Raw genomic sequence first — 24534 nt, 5'->3', positions numbered from 1 at the left:
ACATCACTCTGAACACACCATCCCCACTGTCAAATATGGTGGTGGCAGCATCATGCTCTGGGGGTGCTTCTCTTCAGCAGGGACAGGGAAGCTGGTCAGAGTTGATGGGAAGATGGATGGAGCCAAATACAGGGCAATCTTGGAAGAAAACCTCTTGGAGTCTGCAAAAGACTTGAGACTGGGGCGGAGGTTCACCTTCCAGCAGCACGACGACCCTAAACATAAAGCCAGGGCAACAATGGAATGGTTTAAAACAAAACATATCCATGTGTTAGAATGGCCCAGTCAAAGTCCAGATCTAAATGCAATCGAGAATCTGTGGCAAGATCTGAAAACTGCTGTTCACAAACGCTGTCCATCTAATCTGACTGAGCTGGAGCTGTTTTGCAAAGAAGAATGGGAAAGGATTTCAGTCTGTAGATGTGCAATGCTGGTAGAGACATACCCTAAAAGGCTAGCAGCTGTAATTGCAGCAAAAGGTGGTTCTACAAAGTATTGACTCAGGGGGCTGAATAATTACACACACCCCACTTTTCAGTTATTTATTTGTAAAAAAAAATGTTCGGAATCATGTATGATTTTTGTTCCACTTCTCACGTGTACACCACTTTATGTTGGTCTTTCACGTGGAATCCCAATAAAATTGACTCATGTTTGTGGCTGTGATGTGACAAAATGTGGAAAAGTTCAAGGGGGCCGAATACTTTTGCAAGCCACTGTATAGAGATATCACTCATGTCTGTATATGAAGCAGTCAGCAGACTGTTAGCTTATTTTAGCATACAGGCTGAAACAAAAGGGATGCTAGCTCTAGTCACACAACCACAACTTCTGATTTCCGCATTCAAAATGTCTTTGTTATATTGGGTAACACCAGAACCAAACTAAATCAAACAACCACAATTTCCTCTTCTTACTTATACTTCTCATATTTTTATTAAGGGACACAAATGCATGAGTTGTAAACCTATACTCGGAGCTTTCCTCAGTAGCATTTAATGCCGCATGGCTTATTTGGAACACAATTTCCCATGAGTCTCTGTCCATTTCAGGTTAATTATGGCTTCTGTCAGATACATCAGGGCTGTGTGGTTGTAGGAGTCACGCCTAAGCCTGCTTTCTGGTGGGCTCTAGGAACATAGATGTGCTCCCAGGCTGAAACTACAGAGTTGTAAAATGGTCATTCAGCTAACTCACCATCTGCAGAGGAATGGTTTATTTTAAGAGATTCATTCGGGTTTCAGAGCCCATCATAGTCCTGATAGACCTCAGTGCAGCGTTTAATACCGTTGAACACAATATTTTACTAGAAATTAGAACACACTGTAGATATTAAAGGTTCTGCGCTGCAGTGGGTTGAATCATATCTATCGTGAAGATTTGAATTAGTTCATGTAAATGGGGAGCTTTCTTCACACACTAACATTCACTAGTGCTGCGATTTGTTATTTAAAAAAATGAAATAAACCCAATGTTAGTTATTGCTATAGACATTACAGTCAGACCTGGAAATGACCATATTTATTTCCCTCAGTGTAACAAATAGGTCCTCTGGACATAATATAAATTATAATATTCAGCGCATGTTTTAAATATGTCTGTGTTAGTATAAGCTAAGCAGCTTTTGTTTGCTTAAAAGCAGCCATGTCATCAAAAACAACCACAACCTTCCAGTTTTTATTTGTAACATGTAAACATCTTTGTGTTACATAATGACTCGATGACAAGACACTAAATACAAAAATGTATTTTAAATAACACTAAACTACTTCCTCTTTTCCACAGATGCTGTTTAAAGAAAAACAATTCAGCTTAGCACCGCAAAATTTCTGGGCCCAAGAAATGTATAGATTTGTAAGATGTAGCCTGGTGGTTGCGTTGTTAGCACAGAATTACTAGCCCCAGATTATGAATTATTAAAAACAAAACAAAACAAAAGCTGAGGCTGAGCTGGAATGAAATAGAAAACAAACCATGGACTCATACATCCACTTGATCCCACTTATCCAGCTCAGGTTTGCAGGGAAAACCTTGAACCTGTCTCCTTAAAATATTTTGTCCCTAAAAACAAGTCATGTGGTGATTCATTGTTGGTTATGATTTAATATTATCATAACCAGGGGTACTCTACTTTGTTGGCCTCCTGTAGCCAGCTTGTAGACTAAAACAATAATAATCAAATATTTTTAAAAATGGTGTAAAAAGGGCTGTCAAATAGAGCCCCAATGTTTTGTTTAATTTTTTTACATTCCTGTGACAATTGTGGCATGAAAGTTTATGCAGTATGTTTACGCTTTAAACTTTTGTCTGTTGCAAATATGTGACAAAAGAAAAACTACAAAATAAAACCACATCAGGAGGCAAAACAGGAAGGAGATGATCCACGAAACCATGTAGGTGCATATTTTCTGCTCATGAGGCTCAGTACAGCACAGTGATCCATTTATATTGTCACCCTGTCTCATCAGTTACCACAAGGAGACACTTCAGATACAAACACCAGCCTGGGCCTCCGTGATTTCTCCTCATCCTGTACAGATTTACATAACAACTCCCCCCCTCCGATCTTTCTTATCTGCCATCCAAAGCCTTGTCCCTGGCTATAACTGACTCGTTAAACTTTATCATCAGCGTGGTGCCTTTGTGCCAGTGGGCAGTGACCTTTGCGGGAAAGCCACTGTGTGTGAGGATGGCCTCCACGATGCCCGCGGTGAAGGCGGCGCAGTTCAAGCTGCTGTTCTCCTTGGGCACGGAGATGTACGCATTAATAAGCGGCTCTTTCTCTATGATGTAGTACGTCTTGTCATCATCGTTGGCCTGCTCCAGCTTGTCAGCTTCCTTTCCAAACAAGGACTTCCACACATTAACCTAAAAGCAAGATGACTGTTAAGAGTTTGAAAATAAAAAAGGGTTACTCATGCGTGTGATTACATTTGCTCACCTTGACAAAGAGGAGCATGTTCAACACTTTGGTCTCCCTCTTCCCGTTCTTCTCCCTCAGCACCAACACATCCAGCATGCTGGCTCCCACGCTCTGGCCCATATCTGCCAGGCGTGTCTGCAGCTCCGACACGGAGTACACGCGGCTCTGACAGTACTGTACCATCTCGGAGAACAGGAGCGCAAAGGCGCTCAGACTGACTTCAGTCTTGGGTCGGGTCAGAGGGCGCTCAAGGATGTTGGATTTCCCTCGAGTGAAACGGGTGTCCATTTTCTGTTGGGGAGTAATGGCAGTCAGTGGTTTACATGTTCTGATGCAGACGTTTTGTTTTGGCAAGATTATGGAGCGCACTTTCATGACAGCTAGTGGAGAACTGGCAAAGGCTTTATACTTTTGTGTTGAATCTATGTAGACCATCAGACATCGCTTGCACAAGTTGCTAGCATTTATATTTGAGCGTAGTGTGCTATCGCTCTTCTGTCATTTGATTACTTTTTGGTTGCACATCACCAGCTTCCAGTATCTCCTCTTTCATAGCCTGGTGTGCTTTCCCTCAAGTAGTGAAACAAGTTTATTGTGTCAAATATTAGAGACTAGCCTTTCATGCGAATACAATTTGCGATGTTCAATAAAGGCAATATACATTAGTGAACCGCAGGGGTGCTAATTTAGCTTTTATATACTGATATGCTAAACATTTACAAAAAGGAGGCACTAATAACATGGGAATAAATGTGTGACCGCAGACTCACAGACCTCTCATTAAAAAATGTAATTCCAGGTATGACTTCACCACACAGACACACGTTACAAGCTTTTTGCAAACACAATGGACCTGCTGAGTTTCTACAGACACGACAGCTGATCAATACTGGCTGTTAGCCATCGCGCTACAACTGTTAGCCGGCACTACCGATAAAGATTATCTTACACATAAAACAGCAGGAATGAAAAGCTACGCTTTTACACAGAGAGTATAATATTCTGTAGCAGGTTTACTCATTTTCAGGGACGTCTGTGTAACATAAACGCACCTTGTCAGAGCTAAATCAGCTGATGGTCAGTTTTTCTTCCTCCTCTCCGTCTTCTTCCTGCTTTGACAGCTCAACATTACCAACAGTTAAATTGCATACCGCCATCTAGTGGCCGGACTCTTTAGTGCAACAACACACTGCACCCTGCTTTCCTTACTTTTTACCTATATTTTTTTTAAACAAGCCATCTTCATCTGGCATTAACGACCATAACCATATTGACGTCTCCCTTTCCCCCCGAAAACATAACCTAATTTTTCACAGCTATTATTATTATCATTATTAATAATAATAATATTACTATTAGCACAGTTAATTTTAAATAATTACTCTGGTCTTACTGACTCCACCATGTCCTTCTCGTTTCTGCTTTTAGAAGATCTTTTTTATTTACATCACTGACCTTTATTATCTGCATCCCAGACTTTCTGCACTGGATTTTACACTTGGACCTCCACTTCCTGTTCTTGTAATCATGGCACAGTTGCAAAAACCAGTCTGAAACTTTTTCTCTTGACTTTCTGCAGTGCGTGCACATGTACTGTGACATGATTTCCAGCAATGATCGTGTCACCATATAAACCTCAGTGAACATGAAGATCTTTGTTGTACATTTCTGCGGCTGCTGCTGAGAACACACGTGATTCATATTTTTGGGGGGGACTTCCACAGTTTTGCAGCCCAGCGCTGTGTGTTTTCTCCACACTAACATGAACATGTGTATTGCCTCACAGTGGACTCCCAGTGATTTGTACTGTAGTGAACACTCTTCTGCAGTCTGCTGTTATTTCCAGAAGCTGCGGCACGCAAAACGAGATGACTGAGATTTATTACAGAACTTGAGAAATTCTCGAAAATGTCCAAGTGGATCACTGTGAGGTACACGGAAAGACCTTGACCGCTGAGGACAAACCACTTCGTGCTGCTTATATTACAGGTGCCAGTTTCCCACATTGCTCAGACGGCCACACCAACAGATTAAACTGAGGCCTATCTACTCTGTGTATTTGTGTGTGTGCGTGTACAACTGTTACATAACCACTCCCTTTACTACATGTGATAAATAAGAGAGAGCCATTAAGGCAGACACATTGGAAGTGCGGAGCTGAAGGTGTTCACATCTCAAGATGGACAGAGTCTGCTGGAAGCTGAGCCTGGTCTTTCTGGTGCTGTTGGTCAGCACGTGTGTGGAGGGTAGGGTTGCTTCACTGTTTTCACCTGTTTTATGAGCTCGATTGTATGCATGTATTCAGATCAAGAAACTGTATTTGCTTTCATTTTCTTTCTTTCTTTCTTTCCCTTGTTGACTAATTCCTCGCTCTACTTGCGTGTCTACCGGTCCAAACTTCTTTCAGTTTAAGGACTCGAGTCTAATCTTATGCAAATAGAAAACATACATTTCCAAGGAGGCGATCAGCTTTTATCATTTTGATAACAAAATCTTTTTTCATTCTTGCCAAAATAAAGATTTCAGCTGCCCAACAGGCTGGGGCCTCCTTTGTCATGTTTGCTGTTTTTACCGTGATTCATTTGTTTTTTGGAGGGTGACAGGTCTGGGGCGCATGCAGGCCAGTTTAGTCGCACCGGGACGGTTTTTCCTACCGAACCGTGCTGCTGTAACACATGCAGGATGTGGTTTGACATGTTCTTGCTGAAGTAAGAAAAATCTGCCCTAAAAAACCAACCAACCAACCAACCAATCAAAAAAAGAAAAGAAAAGACAAAAAAAAGTATTTTTGGAAATGGCTTTGTGTAAGACTTTTTTTCTGACTCTTCTTTTTCACATCTGAGACCAAGAAATGGGCAAAATCGTTCTCAGCCTGATAGGGGGAGAAATGTCAGCTGTAGCTTGGCCTAAAGTCACTTCTGATTATGCTGAAAAAAGATTTCTGTGGCTTTTTCCTCCAACTGTTGGTTTCATTTAATCATCGAGACAACTGCTGGAACAGTTGGCTGGCCACTTTACTTCCCACTTGTTGAGCATAATAAAAACACTGCAGGCAATATTTGCCTTTCTTCAGTCAAAGTCTTTTAGTGCCGCTGTTCTCCTCGCCACGTCTCCTTTGGTTAAATCAGTTTGTGTTTAAACTTAGAAACAAAGGAAGGTTTGTATGGGGGAGAAATGATGGGCTTTAGTTTGAATGACAATTTTTCTTTTCTTCTCTTCAGCTTCATTTTCATATCGGATGGAAGACTTCATCAGTGCAGTAAAGCAGGTGGAAGATGAGGACCCTGGGTCAGAGCCGCTAGCTGTGTTGAAGAGGCTGCGGCGGGCAGCTGAGGTCAATGACCCGTTTATTCAGTACTTCCTTTTCAGTGATCTCTCTGGAGTGCCTGAACTGGCTGCTAACCTTTCAGATTACATTAGAAAAGCTGTGCATCACAGGGTGACAGAAGACGCCAAAGAGGAAGGGGTGGTCCTAAGTCCTGATGGTACCACTGTTGCCCTCAGACCGCTCCTCCTGGGCATCGAGGCCGGTTTACTCGCCAAGACTCGAGGACGCGTTCGAGGTCTCTACCTACTTGCTCTGGCCAGAGATCTGGGCCTTTCCCTCAGGCAGAGTCCAACTGTGACGCGGCGTCTGGGACCCGACGGCTGCTGGGACAACCTAAGCTCTCCTCAAGTGTTCACCCTCTCGGACAGCCCCTCCCTGCTCACCACCGCTCAAGTCAACGGAGGCATGGATGGCGTCGTGCTGGGGTTGGAGGTTTCTGACAAATCCAGACGTCCTCTCAAGCTCAGCAGTCTGCTGACAGAGTACTACTGCCACCAGCTGGAGGGTAAAGGACTGGACACCGCCCCACGCCTCATCAGCCGACGCCGCAGGGAGAACTTCAGACAGTTGGTTGTCCCGCTGCTGCTGGCCAGACAGGTGGTGAAATCTGTACAGCTGCAGCAGAGTCTGACAGGACAGTCAGATATGGAGAGGAAGGAGAAGAAGGTGCTGATGAGAGAGGTGAAGGAGGGGATGAAGGAGTTTGTCCATATGTACATGGGTGAGCATAAAACTTAAAACACAGACCAAGTGAAAGGTTTTAGAACAGCAGTGTGGTCTGTGACCATTACATAAGAAAGTTAAGAAGATCCATCAAAATACGAGCATAACGTCACATGTAACAAACTCTGATCTGTTTCAGATTGCCCACCCATCGTTCCTCGGTGTATGTGGGGTGCAAAGCCGTACATAGGAACACCCACCAACCTCTCGCTGCCTCTCTCCTTCATGTTCATCCACCACACTAGCACGCCCAGCCAGCCCTGTCTGACCTTTGAGCAGTGCTCTGCAGACATGCGCTCCATGCAGCGTTTTCATCAGGAGGACAGAGGCTGGGATGACATCGGATACAGGTACGTAGACGTTTTCACACGTGACATCTTCGCAACCAGCTCACACCGTCTAAGAGTCTCTGTCCTCTCCAAAAGCTTCGTTGCGGGCTCCGACGGGAACATCTATGAGGGCCGAGGATGGTACTGGCAAGGAGCCCACACCCTCGGCTACAACTCTGTCGGCTACGGCGTTTCCTTCATTGGAGACTACAGCAGCATTCTGCCCTCTCAGCACGCCATGGAGCTGGTGAGAGACCAGCTGGCAAGCTGTGCTATCATTGGCGGGCGACTCATACCCACTTTTACCCTGAGGGGCCACAGACAGATGGTGAACACCGCTTGCCCAGGAGATGCTCTGTACAGTGAGATCAAGACCTGGAAACATTTTGGGGTATGTAGGAATTTTGAAGTGTGTGTGTGTGTGTGGCGTTTTTCACCACAATGTGCCAACTAATTGAAAATGTTTAGACAGATCCTTACATCACTACTAAAAAAACTTTGATGGTAATCTAGTCTTTCTTCTAGGGTTACTAAGGGGTTGTTGTATATATATCAGCTAATGAAATGTGTTATCAGACATTAGATGGGTTGCTATGCAGCTTGTTTAACTCAGTGATTGTCCTCTGATAATGCCTTAGTAAGCATTTAGAGCATTATAAGTTAAAATGCCTATTTCCCCACATGTATATTAAAACTATTCCTGATGTGATACTCCAAATTGTTGCCATTGTGGGTCATTAACGTGACTCATCACTGCGCAGCACTTTTTCTTTAATCTGAAGTCGATCAAATCTCTCTGGCCTTATTCACCTTCAGAAGTAGACGAGTTCTCCCAGAACGTTCCACAAAAATAATCCACTAGTGCTTCCTACTCCTCCGCCTTCCCATCAATGACACATCCAACCACTGCAGAACTGTCAGAGTCTTTCTGTAGGTGGCATGACCCAGAGTTATGGAAAGCGTCTGAGGTGTACAAGGTGAACAGGAACGGAGAAAGTGTAGTCCCCAGAGGAGCTCCCGCACTGCACATCGCCAAATCAGGCAGAGCCGTATCTAATCTCACAAACTGCAGTCAGTAGCAGTGGCTGAATCATGTTAAATGCACTTGAGAAATCAAAGAAGGTGACCCTCACCATGCAATTTCTGTCTAGATGGAAGGACACTCTCTGCAGCATGTAGGTAATAAAACTGTGATGCTGTGAAGCTCAAGTTAAGGATTTTAAATAGCAGCATTAAAATAATTGCGCAGGTTTTTGGATCTGCAACTTTTCCTGATGTAGCTCCTAGTCAGGGAGGTGAGAAACCCCCTCCCACCTGGTTACTCAAAGAGAAGGAACCTTCAGAAGTTCTTTGTGAAGACGGTGCAACCTGAGTGAAGGTCGACTGTTTCATTTTATTCATCGAGCCTTTATGGCAGAGCATAGGGTGGCAGCATCATGCTATGTGGGTGATTCGAGGCTGTAGGAACAGGTCATAATTGATGAAAGCATGAATGTGGTGAAATACAGAGTCTTTAAAGACCTGTTGCAGCCCTACTTTTATTTCTGCAAATGCTCCACTCTTTTCGGCCTTCTTATATGACTTACTTTCTTTTCTTTTGTTCTTTTTCTTAGGATGTCCAGAAATAAAGAGGCTGGGATAGACCAGAACATCACACAACAAATATTAGACTTATTTTTATGGGCTGCTTTGTTGTCATTTCTTTTTCACTCTGTGGCATGCGTTGCATTAAGTAAGTACCTTTTTTTGGGATTCCATCAGAAGAGCGATTAATATGATGATGAAGTACATCCAATGCAAACTGCTGGCTTTTAAAAAAAATTCTTCCTGAAACAGAGACTGTTGTTAAGAAAGATTTTTCTTCAGTTAGTTTTTGATATTCTTCTACGCGACATCAGCAGAAGTCATGTATTACAGCTGATTTGCATAAGTGTTCTCTGGCTGCTGACATTGCTTGAAATTTCTGACCGCTTCTCCATGTGAAATTCCTTCTGTTGCAACATGTTTGAGGCTTTTCTTGCATGTGCTGCCCATTCCGAATCCCCCACAAGATTTCAGTGGGATTCAGATCTTGGGTTATTTCACAACCCTCCATTTCTTCTTTTTGAGCCATTCCACGGTGGATTCACCAGTGTCCTAAAGATCCCTCTTCTGCTTAAACTTCCATTTCTGGTTTAACTTTCAGACTTTTCACATAATTGAATCAATGACCAGAAGCTGCTCTCCTCTTTGCCTGTATGTTACATGAGAGCATGCAAAGCCTCTACCAACTTGCTCTGGCTAGAAATCTGAGCCTTTCCCTCAGGCTAGTTTTGGCATACAAAGCCATTCTCTCCGTCTTTGCATGCTTTCCATGCAGACAGAATTTTAGAAACATGGACTTTGACATCAACACTTACAAGAGGAAGTCCTCTGATGACATTTTGGGGTTGTTGTGAAGACTCCTTTTTGTTTCTTTTTTCCCAGGCAAGCCATTTTTTTTCTTTTTTAACAGTGAAATTAGTCATTTGAAATAATGTGGTGATATCTGAATAAAATGCCTCATTAAACTCACATTAAAGTCAAATGCTTTGCTGAAGGTCTCTTCAGAGCTTGATGTGGCAACAGCAAACACTTCAACAGCAAAAAGGACGGCAGACCGGCGATGTCAACAGTTTGCAATAACAGGACCCTGGGCTGGAATACCTGAATGTGGAGCTGACTGATGATGGTATTTTAAAAAATATACTTACTGGAATCATGGAAATACTTCAGGTTGTCTGATGTTTCTTTCTTTTGACTGTCACTTTTATCTATCCTGTTTCTGTTTCTAAAACGATCAAGACTTTGCTTTTTCAACTATACAGCGAAGCATTGATTTCCATGAGATGGAGTGTGTCACATGACTGTATACTTGTGGGTTTTATTTTGGCAATAATAATATACTATGTGTTATAGAAGCTGAATTAAAGAAACAAAACTTTACTTTCATAAAAAAAAAAGTCTGAATACTTTACTCAGCTTATATACTTTCACAGTACTTTACCTTAGTACTTCACTTTTCAGTTGTTTCATTATACATTTTCAGATGATACACTGACTATACTAAATTTCAATTATTTGAAACTTTAAGGTACTACTTACATCATTTCTTTGGCAATACATTATAATAACCGTTATTACTAAAGGGTAAACTGACATTAACAACAACATAAATATTAGGGCTTACTTACTGGTAACAGTTGTTTTGCAGGAAATTATTGTCATATGCTATGTATAAGTAGGCAGGGGTACTGGGACCGCCATACATTACAACACTGGGGACTGCAGTTTGTGTCCTGTTTAGTCACAAAAGCAGTTGTGTTCAGATTGGAATTTGTCCACTGAATCAAAACACAATGAATTTACAGTAAGGTCAGTCTCACTGATCAGTAATATACAAAACAGATAATAACATTTGTAATCATTAACCAAACACAGAACACAGTGTATAAAGTGTTATGTGTACAGATGTCATTGTCTCATATCATCTATGATGCAACACGCAACACAGTTTATAACTCATATATAAACCTGTAACAAAGATACTACTAATAATAGCATAACTAACGACTGGCAGACCAGAATATAATTATTCATTACAAAATGACAAAATAAGCAGTGACACCGTTCTGTACAGTAAAGTGTAATTAACTAAAAATGTATTAGCAGTGGTTATTACAGTGTTATATATCACTGAGGAAATTCCCAAATTGCTTATAAGTGTACAAGGTACTTAAAAAACACCTTCACCAGCTGCATCATTTAAGTGATGTACATATTAATTAATCAGAAAAATGTATTTTTTGAAAGTATGCCTTTGCTTTGATGTTTAACTACAGCAGTTTTGCTTATTTTAACAAATGAAATTATGCACACAGTGCTGAAAACACTGAGCTCACGTATCGACGATTCCAAATTGCCCTTTTCTGTTGGTCTTACTCAAATATCTTTCTAAATCACAGTTTTGCAAACTCAAATTGCATCATTTAGCACACTCTGTTCACCTAGGAACACTGGGCTTCAAAATGCAGATTTCCAATTACTCATTCTGCATTTATGCAAAGTCAATCGGAAGAACATTTCAGTATGTGTCAGAATACAAAAGGGATCTTAAGTGACTCATCCAGGTGTTAGGCAAGAAGATGGAGCAGCAGGAACACAGACAGTGGCAGGCAATTTGCTTTTTTATTTTTTTGTCAGTTCAGCTGAAGAGCTTTCTCTCTCTCTCTCTCTGTGTGTGTGTGTGTGTGTGTGTGTGTGTGTGTGTGTGTGTGTGTGTGTGTAACATGGCCTCAAGAAGCCTATACTGACCACTTCTGACGGTAGTGTTTTAAATCCATCAGCAAGATGTCAGTTTTTCATAGCTGTGTGTATTGGTTTTGTGGAAGGAAACAATTTGATGGAATGAGATGCAAAGTAACTTATCAAAGCGGTGACCTTCGTTCATTTCGTGCAGAGAATTTGGAGAAACTGACCCACAGTTTCTGAAAAGTTACATATTGTAGCCTTATTTTGAAAATGTTCAAACAATACAAGAACAAAGAGAAACAAAACAAAACATAATGATCATAATCATAATAAATAACATGTTCAAAAAGGAGCAGGAAGAAGCATTAGCTTATTTAATGCCCCTTTTCCACTATTTAGTAACTCATAATCATCACTTTCCCCCTTCTGTTTGCCCCCTATCCTGACATAAATCCTGCCTTACAATTTTTTACATGTATATGCCAGAGGTGTGGACTCGAGTCACATGACTTGGACTCGAGTCAGACTCCAGTCATTAATTTTATGACTTTAGACTTGACTTGAAAAAATGTTCTAAGACTTGTGACTTGACTTGGACTTTTACACCAATGACTTGGGACTTGAATTGGACTTGAACCGGTTTACTTGAAAAGACTTGATATTTTACCCCAAATATAAAATTTAACATGCATATTATATAGAGATTGAAAATGTGACGTCATTCACGGGTAGAACCGCAAAGGATTCTGGGAACTCGTGGCAAGCGGTACTAGCGCACGCAGGCTTTCAATTAAAATCAGTTACACAGCGATAAAAAGAAACACAAAAATGTCAAGAAGCTGTTGTATTATTAACTGCAATAGCCGGTCGCATGACAGCCACGGGAAGCCGACGGGTAAAGAGATCGGTTGTTTTCGGATTACGTCGTTGAAGAGAAATTGTTCGAGCCATGTTTCCGAAGTAACAAAGACGCGACGGATGGCCTGGATTGCAGCCATTCAATGATCAAATATAACGTCCCAGAACACTCCAGCTCACAGGTTAGTCTGCTCCAAGCATTTACACGAAGGTCAGTGTTTTTTAGTAGTTAATGCGTCATTTTTCTTAACATAATTGGTGATATAGGTCACAAGCAAGTCTGGCGCTGAACAGAAATTGTCGCGCTATGCTCCTTTATTTATTGTGTTTATTGTGCATAAATAGTGAATTGTCCTGACACAATATTGCGTTTCGCTTCTGTTATTATGGTACATTGACAAAAACATATACTTTTATTCACAGGATAAAACAGGTTTTTTGTATCACTAATTGCCCAGTACGATTACAGCATACAGTATTATTGTCACTGCTACATTTCTGTGATGGGTACCAGAAATTATTTCCACTACTACCCATCCCACTACTACCCACTACTACTACTACCCATCCGTCGGTAAACTGTACCTGGGCTTGTTGCAGTGACCTGAAGTTACTAAACTTCATGATCGTATGCGCTCACTCCAAGAACCGTATGATTATAAATATGCATATAAATATGCTACGATGAGATAGCTGACTTCATCTAACTAGCAAATGTTGTCCAGGCTACGTTGGTGATACAGTTTTTTTTAATGTGTATGATATTTTTGTCATGCGATTTTAAAGCTGGTCCTACAACCGCATCCAAGAATAACATGCAGCTTATCTCAGAACTGTCGGTGAAAATTATTCTTGGAGCTAGGTTTAATTGAGCTGCATTTTAAAGAGGTGCAATTTCACAATTTGTGTATATTTTCTACGTTCACTATTTTGTCATGTGTTGAGAAAAACACAGATTTTAAAATTACATGGTCTAATATTTACATTTAGCATAACTGCAACATTATTTTTTCGTTGTTTTTTTTTAAAGACTGGAAAGGACTTGAAATTCAAAGTTTCAGACTTGTGACTTGACTCGGACTTTTACACCAGTGACTTGAGACTCGACTCTGACTTGCCTGACATTACTTGAGACTTGACTTGAGACTTGAGGATAAAGACTTGAGACTTACTTGAGACTTGCAAAACAATGACTTGGTCCCACCTCTGGTACATGCAACGAGATATGGATATTTACAGATAGGTGTGACCAACAGGGGGCGCAGGTTGACGACATATAACAATCGGAAAGGCATATATTGATTTTGTTTAGCATTTGGGGGATTTTGATACACAAAGTAACCGACAAACATTGTTCAGGTGTTACTATCACAGTGTTATTACATATTATGATACGCAAATATGTCATTCACAACAGCGTTACTATGGCGAGCCACATAGGTGTTGACAAATGTACGCAGATACCGCATAACCTTTATTTATAGTATACCTATTTACACAAAATAAAACGCATTTAAAGAAATATTATTACTGTGGCGTGCTTACGCTGCTCACGCGTGCATTTCCCTCCGAGAAAAAAAACAGAGTCACCATGATTTGATCGCTGTGAATAAAGTGTCCGCCACATAAATACGCACAGAATTAGAGAAATGAGCCTGCGATCGAAGCACTCGTAAAAGTTTGACATAGTAAACTTGCCTCCGGTGGGTTACTCGAAACTCTTCTCGTCACCCTCCCCGCTGACGTTTACGTACGCAGCCGTGGCGTGCCTGCAAGCCAAATAACATGGAGTCCTCTGCCTGGCATCTCCAAGGGATCCCTGCAAAACACCCGAGCGCCGATTAAAAAGAGCAAGTTCCTCCATGGGAGCAGTCAAAGCTTCTTGCCAGCATCGTCGCGGTGCGTAAAGCTTCAGCTCCGTCCTCAAAGTATGACGAACGGTGCTTAAAGAGGCAGCCTTTCCCTGCGATCCGCAAACCAGGCCGATTTCAGTGAGTATTTGCACTAAAAAAAACCCTAAAAAAACCTGCAGTTTATGGGCGTCTGGGTTTCAAAGGCAACGTGCACGGATGCGTTGCTGTTCCAAATCACCTGACAGCGACCGGATCGATAAGAGCCACGTCCTCTGAAGCGACAGAGGCCAACCCGTGGGACACCTTGATGTGCCCGGGCATTTTCCTGTCTTTTTTTTTCTAGAGGGGCAGCAGTGAGGACAAGGGCCTGAATATAAAGGCCACTTATTTATGTAACCATTCGAGCGCTCCGTTTCATTCTTTAAAACCAGACATATTGTGAAAATAGGTCAGACAGTCCGAAAGCTGCAGCTGCCAAATTTTTTTTAAAGAGAAAATACACAAGACAGCTGAACCACGACAGATTCTCCATTAATGAGGCTGATACATGGTGTGTTTTATGCTGGTTTAAAAATCATTCTCCGTGCAATTAGCTCCAGGAAAGTTTTCCATCACGGAAAAACTTCAGTGCGAGTTCATGTGTGAATGTTTTCCAGAAGGAGAGGAGGCTGCACGATGTAGGCAGGCTGTTTACTAGTGGGACTCCATACTGTTCTCTGGGGGGTGGGGGGGACCATGGAGCCAGAAGGGGAACCCCTAACCCCAGGGACCAGCTATGGGCCCGTACCCATCGACTCAGCACAAAACCCCGTCACCCCAACTTTCCTCAACAGCACCTTAGAGGTAAGGCATCAATGTGTGTATATATATATATATATATATATATATATATATATATATATATATATATATATATATATATATATATATATATATATATATATTGAAAAATTTATATATTTATGTGGTCATAAGTGCTGCCATTTTCACCCCCATCAACAATAAATTCTTTGTTTATTGTTACTACTTTCTAGTCTTCATGTTCTCCAAATCTGAGAGATGGCCTGATATCTGCCAAATGCTTGTGGGGCCTCACTGGGGAGGAGCGCTCCAAGCAGAGTGAGGGCCCCCAGTCCAGTGCAAACCAAGGGAGGAGCGCACAGAGGAGATTCAAATCCTCAGCCTTTCCTTCCTCCTTAAGCTGGGACTCTGACTCTGAGAAGGAAACACTAGATGGTAACACACCTGTTGCACGCATGTAAAGACAACGGTAGCAATGCATTCTGCTGGAAAGCTAAACTAGTACTGAGCCTATGTGCCTATCATTGTTGTCCCCTTATTGTTTTAAATGTTTTTCCAGTGTGCTGTAGTCAGAAGTCTTTCAGTTTGCTCTCTCTGTAATCTGCCCAGCACTTTCTTTAACTGTGGATTTTACCTGTGAAGCTGTGAAGTGATGTTTCTGTGGTTGTTTGTTTTGTGCGCTGTCGTGCGTCAGAGGAGGAGCTACAGAACTTTTCTAACCCTCACGGTCTGGCTGCTCACAGTCCAGGATCTCCTTCTTCTGGACTAAGGTGAGGAGGAGGTGGTGTAGGACGAAGGGTGATGAAATTAGACTTTAATGAATACCCACGTAGAAAAGAAATATAATATTCTAAAAAGTCCCATTAATTTCAAGAGATATATATTTAGTCATGAAAGGTGCTCCTTTAACATTTTTTATTTACAGCACAATGTTTACATGAGTCATATTTAGCTTTTAATAAATATCTTAAGAATTTACAGAGAAAAGGGGCAACTTTCATGAATAAGTAGTTATCCTTTAAAGAACTATAATATATCACTCATGGTTTTTTCTTTTCTATAAGGGTATGCAGCAAAGACTTTAGCAATACTGAGGTCATAAGGCAAAGTGGGCCTGGATACCAGTTACTTACATTAACTCATTGCTTACTGAGTGAGTGGGAACATTTGAAAAAAACACTGGTTCAACATTAGCAACACTCTTTAGCTGAGAGGTGGCTCAAAGTTATCGAGAGCAGCTGTTAGCTTAGCATAAAAGCACAAACGTTTAAAAGCCAAGCTCAGTTTATGGCTAACTTTAGTCTGTATAAAGATAAAGGTGCTTTTGTGTTTTATTGCATTATTTGTGGGAACGTACTGAGTGCAATATGAGTTATTCAGATGGCTGCACCTCCCTGAGCCTCTGCAGGACATTTCTTCCGGTTAAAAGGGAGTTTTTCCTTCCAAAGTTTGTCCTTCACAAGTGTTTGCTCAATGGCGGTTATCTGTTTGTTGGTGTTTTCTGTATTATTATAGGGTTTTAACTTTACAATAATAAGTGCCTTGCAGTAACTGTTGTTGCGATTTGGAGCTATATAAACAAAACTGAACTGAATTTATTTGAATTTGAACAGATGCTATAAGCTAACTACCAGTGTTGCCAACTTAGCAACTTTGTCGCTATTTTTAGCGAGTTTTCAGACCCCCTTAGCGACTTTTTTTCTAAAAAGCGACTAGCGACAAATCTGGCGACTTTTTCTGGAGACTTATTTATGACGATTTTTTGACTTGAAAACGCGTATCGCTCTTACTCTCAACAAGCAGCGGGTGCTGCCGTGGGCACCTCGCCCGTGCCAAAGGGCTCACAGGCGGAGGATAGTCCTCCCCCAGCTGCTATCAGGGCAGAAGATGTTCACATCTATGCGTCCAAACTTTAAATGAATCGCGCATGAGTGAAGCCGCTGCTCCCACACTGACTGTAACGCAGTCGGTTCTTATTTTACTGTTATGCTGTTTTGTGGATCATAAAGTTTAAAACTACTTATAAACACACACACACACAGAAAGTAACTCCACCAGAGTGCCAATTTCGGGTCACTTTTGCCAGTCCAAGCCCGGATAAAGGATCAGGATTGGAATTGTGACATTAAAAAACAATAATTGCTAAAAGAAATTTAATTTGTAATTCCAAATAAATTCTAAATGCATTTAGGGCATTTTTTACTCACTTTATGTCTCTTCCACGATGATATTTCTCTCTCCAACAACGTAGGTTACAATGACATAAGCATGACCTATTGTGCAAATTAGGCGATGAAGTCATTTAGCGACTTCTAGCGACTTTTAGGACAGCCAATGGCGATTTTCCTTACTGAGGAGTTGACAACACTGCTAACTACAGCCCTGAGAGTCAGCTTGGATAATAAACAAGACGATGGTTTGCTTTTAATTTCACTGGAAGATTTATTTGCAGGCTAGTTTGCAGCTTTTACATAGAGCAGTGTTCATATTTTGAAAACCCAGCTCATCCCTGAATTGTCAACAAATGCCTTTAGCTAGCTAAAAATAATAAATTTTAGCTCCCTGTATCTAGTTAGCTGTCAAAAGGCTTCTGTTACCTATTACCTAAGTGAGTTATTATTGCTGGGTAAAGCACTTACAGCTTTCCTAACAATCAACATTTCCTAATAAGACAAGTGCTCAAACTTGTCAACATTCTTAAATTACAGCAATATAGTTTAGAGTTTAGTACTTGACGTAGCAAGAAAATATATACTGTAAAAGTTAGTATACCTTCTCAAACAGGCACCATAAAGCATTTGAAAAACATAGGTCTCGGTTTCCACCTTTGAGAAAAAAAGAAACAATGATGGAAACTGAAGGCCTACAACAGTCTTATGTTAAAATGGGCCTTTCCTTCTATGTACCCCTTATAAGACAAGTTAGTTACTTATATATAGTTGGGTCCATAATCTTTAAGTGCAGAGCTTTAATTCAAGTTGTTTAACAAAAATTTTGAATGGACTTTCTAGGAATTACTGTTATTTTTTAAACATGTTTTTTCCCATTTTCAGAGCCACAGAAGCAGTTGGACATACTTACACTTAAATAAATATTAGACACGTTACCAATTTTCTAAGTAAAGATATTTCTAAATGTGCTGTTGACATGAAATTCTCATCAGATGTCAGTAACAACTCATTCAGTCCACACATGCAAAGAAATCAAACCATAGATGTCCATAAATTAAGTGATGTTTAATAATGAGAAATGACATAGGGAAAAATATTGAAGAAAGGGAGGTTCAAAAGGGCATGGGAAGTCATAGCAGCTGAAATCTATCAGTAATCAGAAAGCAGTCCTGCCACTTAGTGCAAATGAATATCAGCTGGTTCAGACTCAAATGATGGCCTATAAAAGATGTCTCATTATCAAGGTGTCACATTAGAAACATATTATGATGAGTAAAACCACTGAGCTCTCTCAAGACCTTTGCAACCTTATTGTTGCAAAACATATTGATGGCATTGGTTACAGAAGAATTTCTAAACTAGTGAAGGTTCCAGTGAAAATGAAAAGTCATGCACGCCATATGCAAGACTCCATTGCTGAAGAAAACTCATAATAAGATAAGATAAGATAAGATAACCTTTATTAGTCCCACACGTGGGAAATTTGTTTTGTCACAGCAGGAAGTGGACAGTGCAAAAGTTATGACGCAAAAATTAGAATACAATAAGAATAAATACAGTACACAGCTGTACAGAATAGAATAAAATAATATACTATATACAGTAGAATAATGAAGCGGGTCTAAAGTTTGCTGAACTTTAGACCCGCTTTAGACAAGCCTGTGAAAAACTGGGAGAATGTAGACTGGTTAGATGAGCTCAAAGTTGAGCTGTTTGGAGGCCAAAAGGCACTGCATACCAAGAGTAAAGCTTGGAGGTGGGAACATCAGTGTGGGGCTGTTTTTAGCATACAGCACTGGCATGCTTCATATAATTGAAGGAAAGATGAATGGAAACATGTCCAGGGACATTCTTGATAAAAAAAAAATCTGCTGCCACCTATACCAGGATGATGATGATGATGAAATGAGGGTGGATGTTTCAACAGGACAATGATGCAAAACACACAGCATAGGATACTCCGAGTTGCTTTCAGAGAAAGAAAATAAAGCTGCTAGAATCACCCAGCCAATCGTATGACCTGAATCCAATTAAAGATGTGTGGAAAGAACTAAAGCTCAGGGTTCAAAGAATGGACCCACAGAAGTTTCAGGATGTGAACACTGTGTGGAAGAATGGGCCAAAATCACACTTGAGCATAGTTTCTCCACACAGGAGGAGTTTTCACACTGTCATCACCAACAAAGGCTTTTGTATCACATCGTTTCTAGACATCTATAGTCTGATTTCTTTGCATGTGTGGAAAATTTCATGTCAATAGCACCTTTAGAAATATATTTACTTAAAAAATTGGTGACGTGTTCAATACTTATTTTACTCGCTGCAAATATAAAGACTTAAGAGTCTTTATATTTGCAGATTCTCTAGATTCTCAACAAATACTAGATGAGATCCTTTGCAGTAGGTGACTGGACCACATAGACATATCAACATGTGTTTCCTTGAAATGCTTGCTAGGCCTTTACTGCAGGCTCCTTTAGGTAATACTTGTTTGTGGGTGTCTGCATTCAGCTTTGTATTAAATAACTGAAAACTGTTCTCCTGCATTGAGATTAAGTAACTGGATATTTAAGAATATCCTTATTCCTTTGTCTTGAGAAACTCTGAGTTTCAATTACCCTGAGTAATTATCCATTAACACAGTAAAGTGCAGTTCCATTAGTTTTGCAGGATGTATTTGAATCTGAGTATAGGCCTGTACACTAAACATATTTATTTTTTCTAATCTATATTTCTAATCTTTTTTATTTTTCATTTTAACCTTGTAAACCCTCTGTGTTTCCGTTCATGAAGGCGTCTCTTGATTGTAGACTTTGACAATGATACGTCTATCTCTTTGAGTGTTCTTAACTTGGAAAGGAATTCTGCAATCATCCAATTTAGCTTTCTTCTGTGGCCTTTCAAGCCTTTTGGCGATGTGAAGTTGGCCAGTGAAATCATTCATTTTAAGCATGTACCAAACTGTTTACTTGCCCACTCCTTTCTTCTAACTTTCTAATATGTTTATTTTGATCTTTCAGCCAAACGATGGCCCGCCTCACTTGCAACATCTATTTGGGCTTCATTTTCAGAGTTCTAGTGAACGGATACTAAATGCAAGTTGAATACTTGGAATTGGCTCTAGATAGATCTACTTGTTTTGTCAAGGAATAACAAAGGAACAGGCCTCACCTGGCCATGTATGGTCCAATTACTTTTGCACCTGACTGTAAATCCTAAGCAGTCAATGCAATTTTTTTTAAACCTCTCAAGTTAAAGTTGGAAGTTTGCACTTTAGTAACTTTTTGATTGTTTGATTTAAAATCCACTGTGGTGATGTAAAGAGGCAAAATTAAATCTAATTAGACCTAACTGTATGTTATGAACTTGCATGTTCAACTTTTACATTTAGCTCACAGGAATCTATCAAAGAATCATCTTACCTGATTCTTTGAAAGATAGCATATTAGTGTATTTCCTAAAGTGCTGAATACACTACTGTCTTTACTAAAACGTATTCCAGTTATAGTTATATAATGGACATAATGTGTTGACTCTCAGCTTTCATTTGTGTGTCAAATTCAATGAAGAGTTTCAGCTCCTTAATGCAGGTCACCCTCTTTTTAAAGGGGACCAAAAGTAATGGGACGATTGACTCAAAGGTTATTTCACGGACAGATGTGGGCAATTCTTTCTTTATATCATTATAAATTAAGCCGATAAAAGGCCTGGAGTTCATTTGAGGTGTGTTGGTTGCATTTTGGAAGATATTTCCATGAACAGACAACATTTGGTCAAAGGAGTTGCCCATGTAGGTGAAACACGCCATCGTTAAGCTGGGAAAACAGAAAAAAACCCATCCAAGAAATTGCTATAATATTAGGAGTGGCAAAATCTACAGTTTGGTACATCCTGAGAAAGAAAGAAAGCACTGGTGAACTCAGCAATGCAAAACGACCTGGACATCCATGGACGATAACAGTGGTGGATGATTGCCAACCGAGTGAACAACACTCTCCAGGAGTTAGGCGTATCGATATCCAAGTCTACCATAAAGATAAGACTGCATGAAAGTAAATACAGAGGGTTTACTGCAAGGTGCAAGACCTCAAGAACAGAAAGGCTAGATTGGACTTTGCTAAAAAAAAAAAAAAAAAACATCTAAAAAAAAAGCCAGCACAGTTCTGGAAAAACATTCTTTGGCAGATGAAACCAAGACCAACCTCTACAAGAATGATGTCAAGAAAAGGCGTGGAGCAGCTCATGAACCAAAGGACAACGCATCATCTGTAAAGCACAGGGGAGGCAGTGTGATGGTTTGGGCGTGCATGGCTGCCAGTGGCACTGAGACACTAGTGTTTATCGATAATGTGACACAGGGCAGAAGCAGCTGAATGAACTCTGAAGTGTTCAGAGATGTACAGTCTGCTCAAATCTAGCTAAATACAGTTGCGCTGGCTTTCGTAATAGAGATGGACAATGACCCAAAACATACAGCCAAAGCACCCCAGGAGTTTATTAAACCAAAGAAGTGGATTATTCTTGAATGGCCAAGCAAGTCACCTGATCTTAACCCAATTGAGCATGCATTTCACTTGTTGAAGACTTTGCAGAGAAAGGCCCACAAACAAACAAACAAACAAACAAACAAACAAACAAACAAACAAACAAACAAACAAACAAACAAACAAACAAACAAACAAACAAACAGTAACTGAAAGTAAAGGCCTGGCAAAAAAAAGGGTTCCCTCATTAAAAGGAAGAAACCCAGCATCTGGTGATGTCCAAGAGTTTAAGACTTCAGACTGTTATTGCCAGCAAAGGGTTTTCAACCAGGTATTAGAAATGAACATTTTATCTTCAGTTATTTAATTATAATGAAATAACTATGATAATAATAATAATATTTATTTTTGTCCAATTACTTTCGATCCCCTGAAATGAAGGGGTTGTGTTAAAAATGCTTGTAGTTCCTCACATTTTTATGCAGTCTTTTCTTTTAACCCACTAAATTAAAGCTGAAAGTCTGTACTTCAGCTGCATCTGAGTTATTTCATTTAAAATCATTGTGGTAGTGTGCAGAACCAAAATTAGAAAAAACTTGTCTTTTACCAAATTTTTATGGGCCTAACATTCCCAGCATTTCCATGTTTATAATTACACATCCCTTAGTTAGCTAAAACCCACGAAATTCCCTGAAAAGATGGGGGACTCGACCTCAGTGGTGGCAATGGGCCTGAGAATAAGAAATATGAGGCCAAACATGATTTCTGATTTTTTCCTGAATACAGGCAGATACTTTTCTTAAATTTATTACGAATATAATGTAATAAATTCTTTTTCTGATGGCATCCAGACTTGATAGTGAAGATGACCAAGTACCTGATAAAATGCAACACTTCCATAGTAAGACTGGCATGTCTACACCCGCTGAGGGGCACAGTGATAACAATGAGAGCACAAAGACAGAGGAGCCAAATACATCCCAGCCTGGCCAAACAGAATGTAAGTACCATACTGAATAAACTTAGTCTGCCTGCACACTCGATAGCTTTGTTTTTAAAATCTTTTCTTTCACTGAGAATTCTCCTGCTTTCTTTGCAGTAGCAGACAGCAAATTCTGGAATGTATCTGAGGGAGCTGAGCCATTCCTGTCTAAAGTAAAACCAAAGGAAGGTTGCCAAATGGAGGAGGAGGAGGTGGTGCTGGACAACGGGGAGGGAGAAAAAAAGCCCAAGGGAAAGGAAACCAAGGAGCCTGAGAGAGATGTGTACACCTTCCCCGGAGACTCAGACCAAGAGAGTCCCCCTCCTGCCCCCTGGGCTCATTGCACATTCATTCAGCGGTGCAGAAAAAAGAGGGTCTTGCTCAGGCCCTTCTCAGGACTTGGCACCTTAAAGCGTACGTTGCCTGAGACTGCCAAATTGGCAAGACCTAGTCCTCAAAAATCTGAAACAGTACAGCTAAATCGAGGTGGAGGGGTTTATGACTTTGAGGAGGTCAGCTTTGGAGAGGGAGGGGTGGAACCCATAAAGTTCAGAGACAGAGGTGGGAGAAGAGACAAAGAAGGAGAAGAAAGTGGAGCGGAGACAGATAAAGAGATTTTCACGTGTGTCGAGTGTAGCATTTATTTTAAAAAGCAGGTCCACCTGCAAGAACACATGATTGAGCACAATCAGAGTGGCGCAGGGGGTGTCAGGCGGTTAGGAAAGGGCAGCCGCTTTCGGTGCACTGAGTGTGGATGGAACCTGCCAAATCGACTTGCACTTGCTGACCACCATAGAAGGCACGAAGAGTCACGACTGAAGATCCTGGAAGAAATTGAGAAACTGAATGAAAATGGGAAAGCAAAAGAATTTCAGACACTGGACAGCAAGGTGTTGAAAAATAGAAGCATAGACCCGACAGTTATAGAAAATACTGGCCCAGGCTCAATACTAAGCAAGGTGGTAGACCCAGACACGGTCAAATCTCCACCTCTATCGCCAGTGTCAACACTGGATATAGACCCAGGAGTCCTTGACCTAAATACACCCCTGCCAAATTCAGTTCGAACTCCAACTCAGACCCGAGCTCTCTCTGCCTACCGTCGCCGCTTTATCTGTACCAAGTGTAACTTCAGCACAAGAACATCCCAAGCACTAGCTAATCACTCCAAGACCCACACCAGGAAAAAGCCCACTCTCCAGTCAGATTCTTCTTCCTCTGGCTCACCACTGAGTTTGGCATCTACTTCCCTGACCTGTGGTCACTGTGGCTTCCTGACCTCAAGTGAATCCATACTGAGGGAACACCAGGCACTCGTTCATCCAGGAGAGATCGACGAGTCTGGACAGCGTTTAAAGGCTAGTATGGGAGCAAGAATTTTTAAACCCAACCTAGACCCTGAGTTCGTCTCTGAGTCCGGATCTCAGCATGACGCAACTCAAGGCAAAAGCCAGCGAGCAGTTACTGCTTCTGATGACAGCAGAACACCAGACGGCACTACAGCTCGGCCTGTGAGACAGGTGGTCTGTAACAGGAGATTCAGCACAAGAGGCAAACCTTGGACTGATCTGGCCAAGCTTGACACCACTGGGGATGGTGAAAAGCTGCCTGAGAGTGAAGAGGAAGAGCAGGACCAAGATCAGAAGTCAGAGTTTAAGACAGAGCTGTGTCGGGAAGAGGAAAGCTCATCAGTGGCAGTCAGGCCTCAGACTAGAGCACAATCCAACATGGGTGAGACTAAATAAGAACTCAATTGTTAATTTCAGAGTAATAGTTTACCCTTGATTGATAGAAATGGCAAAAAATTAGCTAA

The 24534-nt window shown here is 40.9% G+C and overlaps 3 protein-coding genes across 7 annotated transcripts in view; 2 read left to right on the top strand and 1 right to left on the bottom strand.

Annotated features, from left to right (window-relative positions):
- Positions 1-1664: 1664 nt before the first annotated feature.
- LOC101475004 (trafficking protein particle complex subunit 5) lies at positions 1665-14215 on the bottom strand. Of its 3 annotated transcripts, none has more exons than XM_076882956.1 (3): positions 14129-14215; positions 2942-3214; positions 1665-2868 (listed from the first exon to the last, which is right to left on the bottom strand). In XM_076882956.1, the coding sequence occupies exons 2-3, from the start codon at positions 3209-3211 to the stop codon at positions 2572-2574; spliced, it is 567 nt and encodes a 188-aa protein (XP_076739071.1). In that variant the 5' UTR covers positions 3212-3214; positions 14129-14215; the 3' UTR covers positions 1665-2571. The 3 variants fall into 3 exon arrangements, with proteins under 3 accessions (XP_076739071.1, XP_004562982.1, XP_076739072.1); XM_004562925.5 differs by lacking the exon at positions 14129-14215 and adding an exon at positions 3976-4034; XM_076882957.1 differs by lacking the exon at positions 14129-14215 and adding an exon at positions 3698-3910.
- Positions 5081-10051, top strand: LOC101474518 (N-acetylmuramoyl-L-alanine amidase). The gene is made up of 5 exons (XM_004562923.3): positions 5081-5169; positions 6145-6972; positions 7114-7324; positions 7400-7694; positions 8917-10051. Exons 1-5 carry the CDS (start codon positions 5103-5105, stop codon positions 8929-8931), a joined length of 1416 nt encoding a protein of 471 aa, XP_004562980.2. The 5' UTR covers positions 5081-5102; the 3' UTR covers positions 8932-10051.
- A 93-nt stretch (positions 14216-14308) lies between the features above and the next one.
- The window catches only part of wizb (WIZ zinc finger b), a 32910-nt gene continuing 22684 nt past the window's right edge, over positions 14309-24534 (top strand). For 2 of the 3 annotated variants that reach the window (XM_012922346.5, XM_004562920.6), the window contains exons 1-6: positions 14309-14421; positions 14940-15126; positions 15318-15519; positions 15779-15854; positions 22591-22739; positions 22839-24452. In XM_012922346.5, coding sequence (XP_012777800.3) covers positions 15019-15126; positions 15318-15519; positions 15779-15854; positions 22591-22739; positions 22839-24452 — 2149 coding nt within the window. In that variant the 5' untranslated portion in view covers positions 14309-14421; positions 14940-15018. The remainder of the gene's footprint in view (positions 14422-14939; positions 15127-15317; positions 15520-15778; positions 15855-22590; positions 22740-22838; positions 24453-24534) is intronic. The other variant, XM_004562921.6, reaches the window with a different exon arrangement.

The sequence above is a fragment of the Maylandia zebra genome, linkage group LG4, assembly GCF_041146795.1.
Source record: "Maylandia zebra isolate NMK-2024a linkage group LG4, Mzebra_GT3a, whole genome shotgun sequence".
NCBI classification, from domain to species: Eukaryota; Metazoa; Chordata; class Actinopteri; order Cichliformes; family Cichlidae; genus Maylandia; species Maylandia zebra.
Note: the sequence above shows the minus strand (reverse complement) of the source record. Positions and strands in the feature narration are given on the sequence as shown.

What these genes read in the sequence shown, in the direction of transcription:
- LOC101475004 (XM_076882956.1), bottom strand. Translation starts at nt 3,211, where the DNA reads ATGGACACCCGTTTCACTCGAGGGAAATCCAACATCCTTGAGCGCCCT. An exon ending in ACATGCTCCTCTTTGTCAAG is followed by an intron (nt 2,869 to 2,941) that starts GTGAGCAAATGT and finishes TCTTGCTTTTAG; the next exon opens with GTTAATGTGTGGAAGTCCTT.
- LOC101474518 (XM_004562923.3), top strand. Translation starts at nt 5,103, where the DNA reads ATGGACAGAGTCTGCTGGAAGCTGAGCCTGGTCTTTCTGGTGCTGTTG. An exon ending in GGTCAGCACGTGTGTGGAGG is followed by an intron (nt 5,170 to 6,144) that starts GTAGGGTTGCTT and finishes TCTTCTCTTCAG; the next exon opens with CTTCATTTTCATATCGGATG. An exon ending in GTTTGTCCATATGTACATGG is followed by an intron (nt 6,973 to 7,113) that starts GTGAGCATAAAA and finishes GATCTGTTTCAG; the next exon opens with ATTGCCCACCCATCGTTCCT.